The sequence below is a fragment of the Myiozetetes cayanensis genome, unplaced genomic scaffold (genome assembly GCF_022539395.1).
Source record: "Myiozetetes cayanensis isolate MyiCay16 unplaced genomic scaffold, myiCay2020 scf2-11, whole genome shotgun sequence".
Taxonomy (NCBI): domain Eukaryota; kingdom Metazoa; phylum Chordata; class Aves; order Passeriformes; family Tyrannidae; genus Myiozetetes; species Myiozetetes cayanensis.
The window spans coordinates 7,692,669-7,711,130 of record NW_026087411.1 but is presented as its reverse complement, the minus strand read 5'-3'; the positions used below and the strand labels follow the sequence as shown (position 1 = coordinate 7,711,130).

At 40.9% G+C, this 18,462-nt stretch overlaps 2 protein-coding genes across 3 annotated transcripts in view; both read left to right on the top strand.

Moving 5' to 3' along the window:
• The window catches only part of MACROD2 (mono-ADP ribosylhydrolase 2), a 1,470,694-nt gene that overhangs the window by 1,164,861 nt on the left and 287,371 nt on the right, over positions 1 to 18,462 (top strand). The gene's annotated exons all lie outside the window — the stretch shown is intronic.
• PCSK2 (proprotein convertase subtilisin/kexin type 2) overlaps positions 1 to 18,462 on the top strand; it is a 100,221-nt gene that overhangs the window by 7,302 nt on the left and 74,457 nt on the right. For both annotated transcript variants that reach the window (XM_050314967.1, XM_050314968.1), the window contains exon 2: positions 12,660 to 12,764. In XM_050314967.1, coding sequence (XP_050170924.1) covers positions 12,660 to 12,764 — 105 coding nt within the window. The remainder of the gene's footprint in view (positions 1 to 12,659; positions 12,765 to 18,462) is intronic.

The following is an 18,462-nucleotide window of genomic DNA, read 5'->3' as shown; positions in this document are numbered from 1 at the left end:
CTGGCTTTGCTTCACTTCAGATGAAGCCAATTCCTTAGCTATTTCAGACCTGTGCAGTGGAATTTATAGTCAGAGGTGTTACTTCAATATCAACACTAGATAAACAAAGATCATTAGTATGGTCCTGCAGTCAGCCTGGGGTCTCCTTCCTTCTGCCCAGTTATCTTTCTTGCAGATGACTTTCAGGCTATTTCTAAGCTCTACAATGTAAAGACATATCAATTGCCTGTATGTGTTTGAGCTTTGGGATCCCGTATGCTGTAGGACTGTGTGTGGTCCTCCTTAAAGCCCTGGGTAGGTGCTGAAAGCAGTCTGAGGGCCATTTCTGAAAGGCAATATGGATATCTGTAGTTGTTAACCTACAGAGAGTTGAATTTTCTCCCTGATCTTAGGCTGCAGATCTGTGCAGCAAAAGGATAACTGTTTATGCAATAGTACCCTGCCTTGAAGACTTGGTTTTTGGTATCAGGCCAGATGGACAGATCCCATTGTCCATGCCTATGACCAGACCCAGATGGCTTAGGTTACTGTGAATGAGGGAGAGCAATTTGTTTCTAGTTGGGGAGTTCAAATCCAGATTAAAGCTCTAGACCAAAATAAATTGTCAGTTCAGTCCCAGCTGGAAGTGCTTCCATCTGAGATCCCGTGGCACCCTCGGCATTTGTTTATTAGCAGGACTGACTACACTGCTAGAGCTTGGCTTCTTCAGAAAAGGATAGAGGTGTTAGAATTTGTGTTATCTTTTTGAAAATCCAAGTATTGTGTGGAGGTGGAAGATAGCCTTCTAGCCTTCTCACAAAACATGACAGGTGACAAGATGTAACACCCTTCCCACCCTTGGAAAACTTTTATTTATTGCTGTAACTATACTGATGTAGTTAAACCAGGAAAACAAACCCAACTGCAGTGCTGTTACTATCAGTGTAGGAGTACTGACATGTTCAACTCAGAACAATATTAGCAGAAATTTAATTTCAACTAGAGCTTTTAACAGTAAGACCTTGTTGATTTAAAAAAAATCCCCACAAATCAATCCAACAGTAGCAGCAAAAAAAAAAAGAGCACTAGACTTCCTGGAATAGTTATGCTGGTAATACTTTACAGTATAGCTAAGTAGAAGTTTGCATGTGATCCTTTCCCTCATCCATCTGTGGAATTACTCAATTAAAATGAATACATGGAGCTCAAGATTCAAATGCTTGTAATAAAGTATTTGCAAAGTAGTTGCTGAAACCTATGTAGAATTTATTTGGTAGATAGTTTCAATTAGTAGTTCTGAGAAATGTCCATGCTCATGGAAAATTCTGTGAGCTGGAAATCAAGCCAAAGTGCTAAAATGAATGATAAATTCTTCTAGTTCTTATTAAAATATTATAGCTGGGAAACCCCCCTGTGTAGTTCCAGCCCATGGGTGGGTAGTTCTGGGAGAGTTGTAGTAACAAATTCAGGGCTGTTGTTAATGGATGTAGAATTTACCTTTGTCCTGCAATGCTATTCCAGTCATCAGAAACCCTGCTCTTTTTTTTTTTTTTTTTTCTTTTTCTTTCAACTTTTTCAGATAATTAAATGGGTCAGGTCTCTACAGGATGCTGGCTGCTTGGTGGCTATAAATATTGCAGTGAGCAGCCCAGAGCTTCCATCCATCCCTGGCCTCTGGTGGGAGAAAGCTGAACTGCTCGACTATTTGTCAAAGACCGTCTGGTGTGTTGCTCCTGTAAATCGAGGCGAGCCCTACATTTAACTCTCATAAGTTTATTGAAAAAGCAAACCCTGTGATACTGAAATGGAGATTTAATTTCAGCTCAGCAGGCTCAGCCCGTGCTGTGGGACAGAAAGCACTGTCCCAGAGAGAGCTGAATTCGGTGTGTGCTGTGTGAAATCCTGCGTGGCCACGACACGCAGTTTATCATGCAGTGTGAAATCCAATTTGGTCACGGATTTATGACAGTAGCTCAGAAGTGTAATTCAGCTGAACACTGGCTGTGTTCAGCAAATAGCAGGAGCTTGGACCTAAAAAGGAAATTATGAGCTTGCACAGTCTTACCATTTATACACTGGGAATATAAACAAATTGGGTGGTGAAAGCTCCAGTTTACCCTCTCAAGGAGTGAACTGGGACATAATGTTCTTTGTCATGTATTACCTACCTTCTCAAACAAAATTTCTGTGTAAATGGTACATTCTTAACCACTTTGTCCACAGAGAGCAAATGGAAAGAGTGACCTCAGTGTTTACATCAAACTGGTCAGCAAGTGTGTCCCAGATACTCCTGACTGAACTAGATTATTTGCTTACCTGATGAGTGAGATGGGAATATTTCAGAGCTGCTTTCTCTTACAGAACCAAAATGTGAAAATCTGAAACTCAACAAATAAATATTTAAATTTTATTAGTATAAGTAAAGGAACTGGTACTGTTTCACATGGTTGTTGGATATCAAACTAGAGCCAAACAGGTGAATCTCTTCCTTGTATGGGTAGTAAAAGAGGTGGGATATAGCCTCCCCTTTCCCAATGACAGAGGATCCTTATTTCTGCCTACTCATTCTTTGTTAGATGCCAGTGAAATGAAGGAGTGAGACTCTAAAATCTGCTCTATGGGTGAGCACTGTCTTTGTCACCTCCTGTGCAACACCAAGTGCAGCTGAAGCTTCTTTTTAAGGATTTTCACTGCAGCCAAGATATGGTGGATTACCTATAACCATGACTGATGGATTCCCATCAGTCCCACCAGGACCTTATGCTTTCCTGTATCAATTAATTTTAGAACTGTGTTTCAGCTGAATTTAGCTATTTAGAAGTTATTCCGAACCAGTTGTAAAGTAGAACTGTCTGTTCAGAATTCGGGTGAAGAAGTATAAAAATCAGGACTGGAACACATTTGCAGGTTTGGAGGAATCAGTTAACATTGGTGGAATGATGGCTGTGATCAGGATACCATCTGAAGTTTGCTCTTTGCACCATTTCCATCTGTTAATTTTTACATTACCATTTAAACACCCAAACTTCACAGGCAAATGTACTTTTCATCTCTTAACAGGAAAAGCATTCAATTTCTCCTACAATTAAGATATAGTTCAGAGTAAAACCTGGACAGAAGAGCAGCTGGTTTTTTATTTCTCTTTCTTCTGATGGGGATTAAAGAACTCAATGTCATTCTGTAAAATCCCTTTTTTTCCCCCTTCTAACAGAACATATTTTATTCATGTTAAGTATATTATATCCTGGTAGAGAAACCAGTATTCCAGGCTCTGAAGGCTGAAATGCTGAGTGATTAATTAAAACCCCAAATTTTCTTTGCTTGACTGATGTGTAATAAGAGCAAGATAACATATAAGCACATGCTGGATTGACCACAATTTCTGCCAGCAGTAAACTTCTGTCACTTATTAATTGGTAGGAACAAACAGTAAAAAGACTTATTTCACAGCTGTCTGAAGGGTCAGTGATGTAGGTCCTGGCAGGAAAGGGAAAAGGTGGTGTTGCTGTTTGCTTTCCTTTCTCATCATTATTAGTAGTGTTGGGGCAGGTTTGGGTCATCCCTTTTCCTCTGTCTAGTACAGAGTTCTTGACCACACTCAGAGCAGTTAGTCCTTGTTGTGAAGTGACTATCATGCTGTCGTATCCTGGAGCTGAGAGGAGCTCTCTCTAGTTCATGATGGTGTAAGTAAAGCCAGAATTTGCCTCTGACCTGGTCTTGTAATAGTGGGGATTAATGTCTGCGACTTCCTCTTAGCAGAGTCAAGAAGCTTTGCAAAAATGAGGAAAACAGCAGCATCCCAAAATGTCCTCTTTTTCTTGGCTCTGCTGGAAGTGTTTTTCTTAAAGCTTCCTTCTCCTGCTCTTCTCAAGCCTACTATTTTATGTTGTACAAAAAAACCCCAGGAGAAACAATGTGACCCTCCTGTCCTTTAATGTCACAGTTTTGCTTCTAATTGTTACCCATCAGCTTCTTTCCCATAAAGCACATATTTTTCTCCTGGAACTGACTGCTTCTCTGGTGACTAGAAGACTTGTTCAGTGTGGTGTAACAGCAGAAACTCCCTGTGAAGCACTTTCTGTCAATCGTCTACTGCTTGGCAGCCTAGCATTAAACAGACATGGAGAGAAAAGGAAAGGATAAGGGTTTTGAACTGCATGAGAGCTCAAATCTCCTCTAAGTGTTGGTAAGGGCTAGAATCTTTGCATTAGAGTAATTCACCTTTTCTTTGCCTTCTTGAGTAGCTCTTCTCGGTGAACAACTAATTCTGGCCTGAGCTGCTTTTATAGCACTACTTCATTAGAGCTTGAGTTCCTGACTTTGCTTTTAGGGGCCACACGAGCTGAGCTCTTGCACACGTATTCATATTCTACACACTTTGTTATGTGGATGTAGGTTTCAAAATAATGCTGAAGTGCCTTGCTGAAATTGATGTCCTGTCCCTTCTCGATCTGTGAGACATGAGTACCAGTCATTTGTGTCTGGGGCACACTGCATCTTGATAGTTTTGTTTGTTTCTTTGGGTTTTTATTTGTTTGCTGTTTTTTGGTGGTTGTAGTTTTTTTAAAAAACAGCAAACTTTATCTCTTGGCTTTTGTCTCAGTGTTTTTGGAGCTGATGTGACACCAGCTTCCTGTGTGACAGTAGTGGTCAACCTGTTTGGTTATATGTTTAAAAGGAGAGATGGGTTGTAAACCAGGCAAAGTGGCCTTTGTTAGCAGTGCTAAATTGTTGTCAGCAGTATTGATCCAGCTCAGTTAGGAGTATGCCATGGTCATTCAAACTCTTAACTGAATCAGGCTGTTTCTTATAATGTGAGTTTTACCTAAGGCAGCTGTACTGATATGAAGAAGATATTTCCGCCATATATTAATTAAATATATTAAAGTATTTACCAAATATTCGATACTGAAGAAGTACCTGATTGCACATAAATATATTATATGTGTAGATATACCAATTAATATATGTTTACAATGGCACTTGACATTTTATAGTTATAATTTTACAGCACAGTCTATAGTGCTGTACAAACATAAATTAAATGAATCCCATCAATAAATAGAATAAATAAACAAGTACTTATTAGAGTGTGCCATTTTACATGGGATGGAACTGAAACAAGAATAATAAAGCCCTAGTTGCCTGAGATTCTCTTAATATTGGGAGATACTGGAGTTACCCAGCATCTCTGAAGATGCTGAAACTCACGTTGTGTGAGTTTTAGTCCTGGCTCTGTCCTATAGCAGAGTGCTACCACGTGAAGCAAAAGCAAGAGGGAAATAGCAAAGAAAACAGTCCTGGACTGAATGAGCTTGTCAAGAAGGTTATTCGAGGTGTGGAAACTTTTACAGAATATTATCACCTTTGAGAGATGCTTTGAAAACACAGCAGAACATCGAAAGAGTGACAGGATACCCTGAGGAGCCCCATTGCACCAAGCAGGAGACAGGCACTTACAAGCAAAAGTTTTATTCACCTTTGGTAATAAAATGTAGAACTGGCAAAGCCACTTTTGGGTAACCACCCTTTTTCCTCTCGTTATTCTTAAAGCATTGACTGCCACAGGCTAAATGAATTATGGTTAATTAACTGGGTCAACTACTGACCGACTTTCTGTGCCTCTGAAGAATGTCTGGAGTATGATTTCTCTCTCTTTTTTTTTTTTTTTCCCCTTCCTTGTTTTTGTTAGTTTGCTTGGTTGTTTTTTTTTTGTTTTTTTTTTTTTTGTTTTTTTTTTTTTTTGTGGGGGGTGGTTGTGGTAGAGATGGTTTTATTTCAACAGGATGGTGAAATTCTCCCAAATTGTGGAAAAAAATTCATTTTCTGTTACCCATACCTGTCTTAAAGAAATTTAATTGATTCAACTTCTGATGGAATAATATTTACTTCATTATTCTAAGTGATGTGTATGTTTATCTGTGTGGTTGTGGTTTTATCTGTGTCTGTTTGTGGGATTGGTATGGAGCCATGTAGCTGAATGATTGAAGGATGCTGTCTCTTTTTCCCAGTGGCTAAAAATGACAACAGAACTGATAAATGCTTAATCTGGTTGCTGAGCTCTAGGATTTTTCCTGGTGCCCAGGAATTGAGTGAGGTGCTCCTCTTTTAGGATACTCAACAGTTTTATCTAAGAGGACATAATGATGATTGCTCAGCCTTCACTTCAGGCTGCCAGCCAAACAATAATAATCACCTACTCCCGGTAATGACAGGATTAACCCAGGCAGCCCAATGTAAGTGCTGGTGTAAAAGCAACAACGTTCTCCTTGAAATCTGGGTAGTATCTTACTTTCAACAGTGCATGTGGTAGGATCAATAATGGGGCTTGCAGTTGCTGGGGATTAACAAGTAAAACTCTCTAAACTGCACAGATCCATTCACATAAACTAGAATAACTCTCTTAAAAACCTCAGATGGCTTCTCCAGTTCATTGGTAAAACTATCAGCAAATCCAGTCCTATCATCGATTACCTGTATGACTGTAATGGGCTTGGAGGATGGAGCTCTTCAGTGGCAAACTTAAGGGATACAAATACAGTCAAATGTTACAGCTGTGTGATTCATTCAATTGCAGATCAGGTTCCAAATACCACTAACTTGTAACCAGACCAATGGAGCGGTGTTTTGTTTAGTGCTTGGAAGCACTGGGTGTGATAATGTAACAACAAAACTGAGGAGAAAATGAGAACTAAGTATTTAACATCAGAATTGATCTACCTGAACGTGAACAGCTGTGCCTTTCTTACAGACTCTGTAGCGAAGGAGGTGCTCCTGGGGCTTAGCTCTGCTTGTATTTTAGCATGGCCACTTAAAATAGGTCAAATGAATCGTGTTTTGAAAGTGCCACTCTTTTTTTTTTTTTTTTTTTTTGCCACCAATTCAGATGGATTCCACATGGACAGACAGGACATGTAAGTGTAATAGCAGTCCACAACCGGTTCTGTTTCTTCCATTTACTGCTGTGTATTTCCTAAACTCCTCATGTCCAACTGTTAGGAAGATTGTTTAACCTTGTGGTTGCTGCATGCAAGAGGGACTAGACAAAAGGCTTTGTTTTATCCTTTTGGATAAAATATAATCCAAAGGCATATATTCTGCAAAGTCTTTGGAAATTGCTTTTGACTTTACTCTGTTTCTAGAGGAAAAGACGTTTTGCTATGGGGGTGAGGGAACCTTTCAGAAACCATTGGAAACTACTTCTGTTGGCTTGAGAAAGACTTAAAAGAACTTTTTAAGCAAGGTTACTGTTTTCATATAGGATAACCAATACCCTTGTTATATCATGTGTGTTGCAATATTTCTGGATTTTCTGGATCTCTCTACTTGGTCATGACCCTTCCTTACTACCCCCACCTCTTGCTGATTCCTTGAAGAGGTGGTTGGATATTTGTATGAAACAAAGCTGAAAACATATGTAAGTTTTTAAGTCAGACACTTCTGAATTATGTTGTAGGAGAATGTTTCACTGTGTGTTAATTGACTGATTTCACAAGGATCATCTGATGATATTTTAATAAGAAATGTACATTTTGGGTAATGGCTAACACCTTCACCTGCCAGATGTGCCAAGAGAAGCAGCTTAGGTTTTTGGTGGAGGCAGCTGAATAAGGCACAGGTGCCAGGAGAAGTGAGCCAGGGAGACTGAGTCGTGACGCATCGTGACACTCAGACCTGGGCCTGGCTGTACCAGCTGTTTGGAGCCTGTGCAGATCCCTGGCTCCACCTGAGATCTTTATGCTGAGCCTTCAGAGTAATTATAGCACACTAATGAGAAAGTGTGAAATCCTTGCCCGGGGCCGTGGGGACACGGTGGACTGGATTTGATGTTGGGCGAGCTCCGGCACAGCTTTAGTCCTCTGTGCTATTTCACATTTCTCCACCAACGTTTGAATTAATCCTTTCTTGTTCGTGCTTTGTTCTGTGTTATTTCGGTGCCTGGGGCTGCCTGTGTTTCAGGCTGGTTCTTCTCTTACATGGCCCTCGTCGCTATAGTGAGTGAGTGCTTTTGACTTCAGACTTGGCTCCCATCTGTGTATTTAAAAGTAAAACGATTTCTAATGCTAATTGGGGTGAGGGAAAACGAGAGAAAGAGAGTTTAAAAATTCATATTGAATATTTATAAGCATCCTCAGTGCATTTGGTAAAACTCGGCTGAAGAGGTTTCTAAAAGGTTTCTAATTTCTGCTGCGAGGCACTTTGTTGTGCTATAATGGCAAATGAAGGAGTGAGGCCTGTGGGGCCTGTGAAGGCTCCAAATACATTTACTTGTACCAGGTTTAGGTCATATTTTCCATTGGTGTAATTACAGAGCAGTAATGGCATGAAAGAGCTCACCTATGCTGATTTATGGCTCCTTTTAAAGTCAGGAGTGATGCTTGGGCAGTGCTTGGACTCTGTGAGGGAGGGATGTTTTGTGTTACACTTTTTAAAAAATATATTTTTAATTTTTTATTTTTATTTTTTTGGGGGATGAGTATTTGAGCCCCATCCTAGATCAGGTGCCTCTGAGGAACAGGCTACCTTATACCTGATTTTTTCTTCCCAAAGCAGATCAGTAGTTGAGGGATCAGCAGTGGACTGTATTTTTTTTTTTTCCTCTTTCCTTCCCCTTGTCACTATTAGGGAGTGGCCTCCCAGAAGCATTGCCTGAGCCTGGCAGGGGAGAATTGTAGCTACCTGTTCACAGTCCTTCTTCCCAGGAGTGGCATCTAGGCAAGCACAGAGTAAATTTCTCGCTCCTTTTTCTTGCTGGAGAAAGACCGTCATAGGTAAGGAGAAGAGTGCAGAAAGGCTGGGAACCATGAATTTAACTTACTTTTGTTTCAACAATAATTACACCTGGACTGCTGTGGTGGAGCAGTAGTCTGAAAACAGCTAAGTAATACCTCAGTCAGAGGTACTGGTGCTAAGACTGTGCACCATTTGAAGTGCTTCCTGCTTCTTTCTCTCATTTTAATAGAATCATAGAATCACTAAGATTGGAAAAGACCTTCAAGATCATCAAGTCCATTTTTCTTTCACATAAGCTTCTTCCACTGAAAGAGTTTTTCTTTCCTCCATTTAGTTGAACACTGAATTTTTAAAAGGCATTTTCTGGTCCGTGGCCTTTCAGGAAGGAGGTTAAACAGATTTCATCTTTACTTCAGAAAGTGTTACTAATAACCATAAGGAGGCTGCAGATTTGAAGAAAAGGAGGAATCAGGTGTATGTGCAAGGTTTTGCTCTACTTGCTGTGCTGTATTTGTGGTTCTGGTTTTGCTTGCGTGTATTTCTCCCCAGTGATTCTTTACTGGTGTTGAAAGCAACAAAGTGCCTGTAGTTGCTGAGAGTCTTGCTTTGTACTGGGCTGTATTTGTACATCAAGGCAATAGTAGGCCCTTTTCTAACTCTCAGTAATCCTCCTTGCTTGAATATTCAAGTGCTTTCCAGTAATTAGTTATCTTACTTAATTGCTAATTCTTCTCTGAGGGCAGGAAGCGTTCTTTCTGTCTCCCAGAAAGAACCTGAGCCACCAGGCTGAGCGCATTGTTGTTCCATGGTACATGCTGAGCCTGCTGCTGCCAGAATAGGAATTTTACTCAGATGCAATTCTAGCTTTACAACGAGAACATTACAAAGTAGCTACTGCTGGTGACACTTTGGAGACTTTATGTACAGGAGCCCTTCTGTTTTCATTTCACTTCATTACATGCACTGCTCATTTTGCTATTTGCCCTTTTGCTGTAGCTCCAAATCAGAGGAGACCTCCTGGGGAAGCTAATAGTGGGAATGTAAACCCTGCTGGGAGCTACCTGCGTCCTGCAGCTTGGTTGCTGCTGAGGAGTTACTGCCTTGGTAGCAGGAGTTCATCAGAACTGGAGGCTTCAGTCGTTGCTTGTGGTATTCACAGAGCTCGGTGCAAAATCCCCGTCAAAGCCTGTGACATTTTTAGGCCCTTTGCTGGCGTCTGACTTTCCCCTGTGTGTACATTCATTAATTTTAAGGATTTACTGCAGTCTTTAGATTCTTCCTGCAAATGGCTTGGTTTCTGCTGTTAATTATTCACAATCCGTGGTGTTTGATTGTGTCATCTTTCAGGTATTGCCTCGTTGAGTTGCCTTCCTGTGTGTTCCCACCAGTTTCATTGATCCAGCGTGAAAACCATGCAAACCGTAAAATACCTTGAGTTCCTCAAAGATTGCTGGGATAACTGTGGAAAGAGTGAAATAGTCTTAGTCAAACTTATTCATGACTTTGTCCATAAATCTGGTCATTGTTGTACTAACTGCAATTGCAAGTCAGGTGTGAACACATTAGCTTTAAAAGTTTACTATATAATATATTGCTTCATTCTGAGAGGCACTGGAAACTAACCCTGTATAGAAAATGAACAGCAAATACGTGTTATATATTTCCAAATTGCTGAGACTGTTCCTTAATGGAAGAACATCAAGATCAATATTTGACTGGATTTGATTTGAATGGCTGATACTGAGATAAAAAGAAAGAAAATAGCCTGGTTTCACTGAGAGAATTAGAGGGGTAATTGGGCCACAGCTTGTGATGGATAGTAATGGTTTGCACCCAAGATGGATTTCAAGCTGTAACTGATCTGGCTATTTAGATGATGGGGGTTCTTTTGTGTTTGTTGCTGTGGGGTTTTTTTTGTTTGTTTTGTTTTTGTTTTTTAAGGTTTTTTTTATTTTTGATTGGTTGGTTGGGTTTTTTTGCTTTGTTTTGGCTTTTTTTCCCCTTGCATGTTTTGAGGCATAATGTATCCAATGTGGGGGAAGGGCCAAACCCTGAATTATGGAAATACCTGATTACCCAGTTAGTAAAGATATCAGATACAAGCTTAAGTGTAAATCTGCTTTTTAAAACAATTACCTAAACCCAGAGAGAATTTGAACCTTCAGAGCTGTGACTCTGAGGGTATATATGAAGCAGCCACTGTTGTAAGATTTTATAGTTGTCTTTCTTCTTCTGCCTCAGCTGTTGTGTTCTTCACATGTGTATGGAGCTGATGCAAAATATTCTGATTATTTGCCCAGAAAAGGTCTCCATCTCCAGTTGGCTGTACAGATCAGCTCCAAGGAGCCACAATGATTTTGATGAAATCTCCTTAGCCTTTTACATACACTTAAAAAGGAATCTTTTTATCATAACAGAATACTTTGATTTAATTTTTTATAGGTTACTTTGCAATGATGTGTTATGCATCTTACACAGTGGGATTTTAAATGTGAAAATGAAAGGCTTTGATTTCAGTGATGGGAAATGTTTCAGTTAACATAACCAAGGAATTCTTAGAAAAAACAAAACAAAACAAAAAACCCAAACTTGCACACTCATGTTTTAAATGTGACCATGTTTTAAATTTTCAGAATTCATTGTCTTCCATTTTCACCCTGCTTCACGTGTTTGCAGAGCTGCGCCAGATATAATGATACATCTGCGCACTGTAGGTACTTGTATACAGGAACAGAGTGTTTTATGACAGCAGGATCCTGCTACCCTTATACAGCCCAGATTTTCACAATGATTTTTCTATCTAGACATCAGCCTCAGCATTTCAGGAAAGAACTTTGAACTCCTGCTAAGATGTTTACATTATCATGACGTATAGATAATAAAAAGGAGAGGAACAGGGCTGTCACAGCTGTTGTGGAATATCTCTTTTAAGTAGTCATTTTACATGCTGGGTAGTCAAACCTTTGAAGTTGAAATGTTCACAGCGTTAACATGTAATATACCTTCCAAACCATTTTTTTTCTGCTTTCACAAGGAGAAGCTTAGCTTAAAAACGCACAGTTACTTGCTTCAGTTTAAACATTCAATCAGAATGTTCCTACTGAATTGGAATGGGGAAAGAGCGGTAGAATTTGAGACACAAGTGAAGCTTCCTAATTGACTGCTGGAAGTGGGGTGCTGTTCTCCTAACACCATATCTTTTAGCTAAATGTCTACTGCCCTTCCAGTCTTTCTCTGCCAATCCCGAGGAGAGAGAAGAATTTGACAATGGCCATACACCTTCCTTTCTCAGCACCTGCCTTCAGTGGGGCTGGGAAGCCCTCAGGAGGTGTTTCCTTGCTGCCCAAAAGTCTCAGACATTAGAGCTGCACCAGACTGTTCCCACCTGGACACTGAGCTCTCTATTTTCTTAGTATGCTTTGTGTGTTCCATTTTGTGGCGTTCAGAAGAAATTCCAAGTATCGTATTTTTCTGGGAGTGAAAATCTCTTTGCTTTCTGCCTTGTTTGTTGCATCGTCAGTTTGGGTGCACTGTAACAGCTCAGCAAAGGATGCTCTCTGTAGTTTCAAATCATTTGCAGTTCATTTTGCTCTTTTATTACGTTGGGGTTTTTTTCAGGAAATAGGGAATACATCCTGCTGTAATTTGGGATGCATGTCGGAAATATTGACACTGTTGATCTTAAACACAAGGTGGAAATAGTACTGTGTGTCGACAAGTGAAGTGACAAGTTGTAAACCTGTAGCAAACAACTTCAGTGCTGCTGGGCACATTTTTCAAAAGTAACTTAGGAGTGACATTCCTAGAAGGATTTGGGCTCTTTGTCATAATTGTTCACAAGTCTTATTGTAGATTCCCGAGGCACTTCACAGGTAGTTTCCTTGTCATCCTTATAAACAGCCGAATAGCTCCATGATGGTTTTTTTTTCTCTCTCTCTCTTCCTCAGCTCCCTTTTTTAGAATCCGGATACTTCTTTTATCACAATGGCATTCCTAAAGCCAGGAGAAGACGAAGTCTTCAACACAAGCTTCGTCTGGAAAAGGACTCCAGGGTAAGTGTTTCCTCATTATGTGCAGCTATCATGTTTTTTTTTTTGTGACACAGACCATTTTTTTGTGAGATCAGGCTGATGATCAAATTTGTGGCTATGGCTACATTTTTTTTTCCCTGTGCTCATTTCAAGCTTGGTGGCTGCTGTATTTTGCACACACCTCTCAAGCAGCCTCAGCATTTATTTTTATTTCACTGCTACAAATAGCCCTGCATTCTCTGAGTTGTATCCTCTCTAGTAAGACTCGGTGATCTCAGGGTCCCCAGGACAACTCAGTGCACTCTGTACTGTGGGGAGAAGCCATCCAGGGGACAGCTCTGGGTTGTCCCCTCCACACATCCTGCTATCCATGCATTGTCCAGCCCAGAGTACCCTGTGGAGTGAATGCTGGCACTTTGCAATCACACTGGAACTTTTTCTCGGGGAATGATGTGCACGCCAGTTGCTAAAAGAGTGTGTGCTGTCAAACTTCAGTAACTCTTTTTAGAGGCTCTTGATGGCAGTCTGCAAATGGTGTGCTCAGTTTTCAGAAGCATAAACCCCTCAGACAGGAGAAAGAGGCCCCTTTTGTGGAATGCTACGAGCTGGCACGTTCTTTCTTCTTTTATGCAGAGTTTTTACACCAGTTTAATACTGGGCTGGAGTTGGGCCAGGTAGCACAAAAAGTGTATTTACTGCCCAAAGAAACTGGGTAAGCCTGAGGAATGATATCATGACAGCAAATAGATTATTTTTTAATCCTTCAGTAGGATTTAAACTCTGCATTGTGAGCAAAAAAAAAAAAAAAAAAAAAAAAGAGGGAAACAATTTTATTCCAAACAGAATTTGACTGCCAGCTACTTTGTGGTTTTGGAGCACCTATGACAATGAAAAACTTGAGTAGGAAGAGAAGAAAAATAGGCTAAATAAAATCATAATTGTTGTTGTGACACCAGAGCAGGCAAAGTCTGACGAATTTCTGGCTTCCTACTTCTGCAGAAATTTCAAGTGATTCTGGGCCCAGGTCCAGCTAGGATGCCCCTGGCTGGTCTCTCCTGAGGCTGAGGGCCATGAGAGTGAAGCACACAGGTTCCAGGTGCTGCCTGCCCCATCAGTTTGTCCTGAGATGCTGATAGCTGAGTGCTAGCAGGTTCTCAGGGGGTGCTGCTGCTCTTCCAGTTCTCTAGGGTACCTTTTCCTGCCCTCTTCTCCAAAGCTGGCACCAGGTACAGATGAGGGGGTTTTGAGGACCCATTCAACCTGCCTTGAATGGAAATTCTCAGACTTCCATCATTTTATATACTAAGCAGGGATCAGAAAGCAAACCACTGAGGAAAATCCACAGTTAGTAGATACTAAAGCAAATGTCCTGAGAGAGGTATTTAACTTCCTTGAGCCATCCAATCTTGTAAAATAATTTCAGAAAAAGCACACGACTGAGTATGTTGCAAACTAGTGCCTGAGTACAGTCATTGTGCAGATTGCTCTATACTTGAAATAAATAGTCCTGTAAGCCTCTGAAAATTTTATGAACACCTGTGATATTTGTATAAATCCACCAATTCTGTCTGCAGCCTAATATTACATGTCTGAACACTCCTGTGCTAATTCCAGACTGGCTCTTGCAATGAATACCTCTAGACTAAGTGTCTGTACTGCTATTAAGAACAGCTTAAATGAGTCTGCCTCCTTGTTCAGAGATGTTCTCTTTTGTAGTCATCTGATATTTGCAGTCTCTAGACTCCTGGTTGGCTTCTGTCATGTGCTGTGAAATCTCATTTTTGCTGTTAATCTCCACCTCATCCCGGTGCTGCATACCAATGGCTCAGCTCTCTTTGGCTTCTTCCTTTGATCTCAGGGAATAAAACCCTGTGTTGAAATAGCTGGGAATATCTCCTCTGTGAGAAAAAGGAGGATCCTGGTGTATTCTGACTTCGTGGGTTCTGACTGGAGGATGTAAGGGGGATGAAGCAACATTTCATTTTTACATGTAACAAGACATTTTCTCATCTAGCCCTCCTGCTTTCTCTGTCCTGTTGGATAGTCTTTCAGCTCTTATGATATCATATAGGTCAGTTGCTTTATATAATACAGTTTGAGAGCAATTAAAATCATTACTCTTTATCTCCCTTCTTCTTTTGTACATGGAGTTTGGAGAAGTCATTAAAATTCCTGTCGTATCTGAGTATAAGTGGAAACATGAGTTGTGTTGACAGTACTTAATTTCAAACTCCAGAAATAATTTCTAAATTTAATGGCAGCCTTCTAGACCATTTACAATCAATTTTACTTAGCAACAAATGTCAGCACTGTCATGGTTAATATGCTAACGCATGAAGCCAAGAATAAAATGTTCCTGTTGTCAGGCTATCCAGGAAGAAAACTTCCACCACAGGGCTGTAAAAATCTCTCAGGAATTGTTATGGTAAGTGGTGTAGTTACTTGGCCCTACCCACATGTGAGAAAGTGGGCTACACCCACATGTGAGAAAGTGGGCTACACCTATTCTGCACACTTCTCACTTTTAAGGAGATTACAATTCCTAGTTAATTTTAATTATTAGTTGAAAAACAGCACAGATGTTCACTCAATTAATTAATGTTCTTTAATCAAGTAAGTCCCTTGAGGAACCATGTCAGTTTTTGAAGAATCTGGGGGGATAGATGACAGAGCACTGTGTAAACAGGTTACTGCATCATTTGAATGCTCTGCATGTCTTTTAAAATGCTCAAAAATGCTTTCTTGTGTAAAATTTGCTTTATGTTCTGACGAAAATAATTTGGAGACATGCTAAACACATACAGAAGTTGTGTGATAAACATCATTGTTGTCAAGGGGGTGGAAATGGAACATCATTAAATTCCTTCCTAGAGATCCAGCAAGAGCTTATCTTTGTTCTAAAGAACATCCTCAAATACAGTGGTTTTGACATTATTCAATACATCTGTGGTTGCTGAAGTCTGAAGCAGTCCTGGCAGCAGGTGAAGGTACCTGTAATGGTATCACATGGTGTGTTGTGCTAAGGAACTGTTTATGAAAGAAGTGCAGGCATGTGAACCACCTTGGCTCTTTCTGTCAGTACTGTCCTGTCAGGATGGCAAATGCCACAGTGAATTGAACTGCTTCAAATGGAGACTGCTTAGTTGTTTGAATTACATTCTCTGACATACAGAGAAACTTCCAAGACTTGCTCATGAATGATTCTTTTGCATCAGTCGCAAAGTTTCATGATTTCCGGGTGCATTTCTCTTTTGCTATTTTAGCTCACGTATCTTTAATGCCAAATAAATTGAGGAGAGGACTCCCTTTAAGATTTTTACATATTTAAGCTGGAATCCTTAATAAACTAACACATAGCAACAAGATCTCCAGCATCCTTCATGTGTAATTGCTTTTTTTCTCTGCCTTTATGTGTTAATTGCTTCAGCAGAAATGTCTCAGACCAAAAGATCGGTCATCAGATTTGTTTGGCCTTGTGAGACTTCACTTAAGGGGCTGCTGTACTTTGTCCTTGCCATGACCTATGGGCACAGACAGCTGGGAGGAGGTGACAGCAAGGGCAGGGGCCTCGGGTGACATAAAGCTGTGAGGAGCCAGAGTAGGATGGGACCAGAGATCGGTGTGAAGGTGAAGGGAGAGTAAGTGGGGCAGGCTGAAACGAGAGCCCAGAGTCAGAGAGAAGGTTGACTTATTTGGGCATGGAGGAGCCCATGTACTGAGTGGGACATGGAGCAGCACAGGGATGGGCTGGAGAGACTGGAAACAGGGCGTCCAAACGTGCTGCCTCCTGAGTGCAGGTCACAACAGAACCTGAGAGCAAAGTGATCTTCAGGGTCTATCCTGTGAGCAAGGGGAAATACAGCTTCTGCAAGAGCAAACTTAAGTTTTTAATCATGAAGGACAGGGTTATGTTTCATCATGTGATTGCCATGGAAAAGTAAATCAGAAATACGGAGATACTTCATGTTGTCTTGTTTGTTCGTACAGTAGAGGCAGGATGGGAGGCAGAACCCCTTCCTGCTCCACCATAGCTAAAAGAAAAGAAATCCACGCGATTTGCTACATTTTGGTTTTCAAAACTGGTTTACATTCTGGCCTTCTATGTTATTAATACAGTCGTGGCCTCAGCTGTATTATTAGTGAACATTCTGAAAACTGGCCACACAAGTGAAAGGAAAGAAAAAATGCACGGTGCTTATGTTACCTTTCAGAGTAATGCTTTTTGTATTTCTGCTGTTGGTGGGTATTTTTCTGTTAGTAAATAAGTCTTCCACTGAAGGAGCAAGAGTTGAAACATAGTTTGTTCTCTTGAAGATTATTTTGCTTTTTTTCAAGTTTTAGATAAAACCATTTTCCTCCCACACAGTCTCCCTTGTCAGACAGCTGCCAAGATTAATCCCACTCAAGAAAGAGGCTTTAATATACAGAGAAGAGCTGAGTCCTGTTACTGATATCTATATGTGAGTGCATCTGTGTTGGTGTTGGGGGATAAATAAATATATATGTGTGAAAGGGGGAAGGTGAAATGAAAATCTTCCAGTGAGAGTGAGTGAGTTTGGCACTTAGATGATGACTTCTTTGGAAATAAGCATCCTAGTGATGGCAGTTGTTACGCTGCAGAAAGGGATTAGAAAGGGAGACTGGCTGATACCCATGCTGATAGAGGAGTCTGGGGAGGTGAATGCAGAGCTTCTTCCAGGGCTAGTGTGTAGGTGACTTGTGGTGGTTTGATGTGGTTAACAGTATTTCCAAACTGCTTGTCTCATGGGACAGGGAAGGAAAGGGGACTGTAAATGCAGGAGTTCTAAGCTTTTAGTTAAATAAATCAAAATATCCCATATCCTTTGTCTCCTCAGATCCTTCACATGCCCCCCTAACGTGACTGGCTTGTTGTGATGGGATCATTGCAACCTGTGAAGGCAGAGGTGTCCTCTAATGCCAGGCAATGGGCAGCCAAGTGCTACCAGAGCGTGATAGTTCATCCACGGTCACCTTTAACAAGGAGAAAGAGGAATGGATGGCAGCTTGAGAAGAAGGAGCACAGCTGCTTAACAAGCAGCAGCCCTTAGCAATGGCAGAGCAATGTAAATCAACTTTCAGTGCCTTTTTCCAGCAGCATTAGTGACAGGCTTGAGCTGGGTTAAAGGTGGAGACTTTTGCCTCGCTCCCTTGGACACCAGCACAGATCTTCCCCTTTGCAGAAGTGAAAGTCTTCCTGATAAGATCAGAAAAACTCAATTTTCCTCAGTTCTCCAGCCAGTGTAGAGTGCAGTGACCTGGGCATAAAAGGCATTGGAGCTGTCAGAGCTTGCCTTGCAGCTATGGTCAGACCTCTGTAACTGCTGTGGAGGTGTAACCTGTTTCTCCAGCCTGCTGTTGCTGGAGACAGGCAATATTCTGTCCCTGGAGCATAGTAAAAAGAACAATTTACAATTCCTTTTATTAAAATGGCAATATTTGGCATCTTTACTCCTGCTCCATGTTTCTCTCCTGATTTCTCAGCTTCCTGACCAGTGCTGGTGACTTTCATTCCCTGGTAAGTTTCTGATCAAAGCTAGGAAGGTATCTCAAGATGCTTCCTCCCTCTGAGAAGAAAACTGATTTACTCCTGAAAGCAAAGGCACAGCAGGAGAGAAAAGGGCCAGTACCCTGTTGTGATTATGCTGTTGGCTCCCTTTGTGAGTAGAGGGATTAGTTTCCATGCAGTTCACCCCAACAG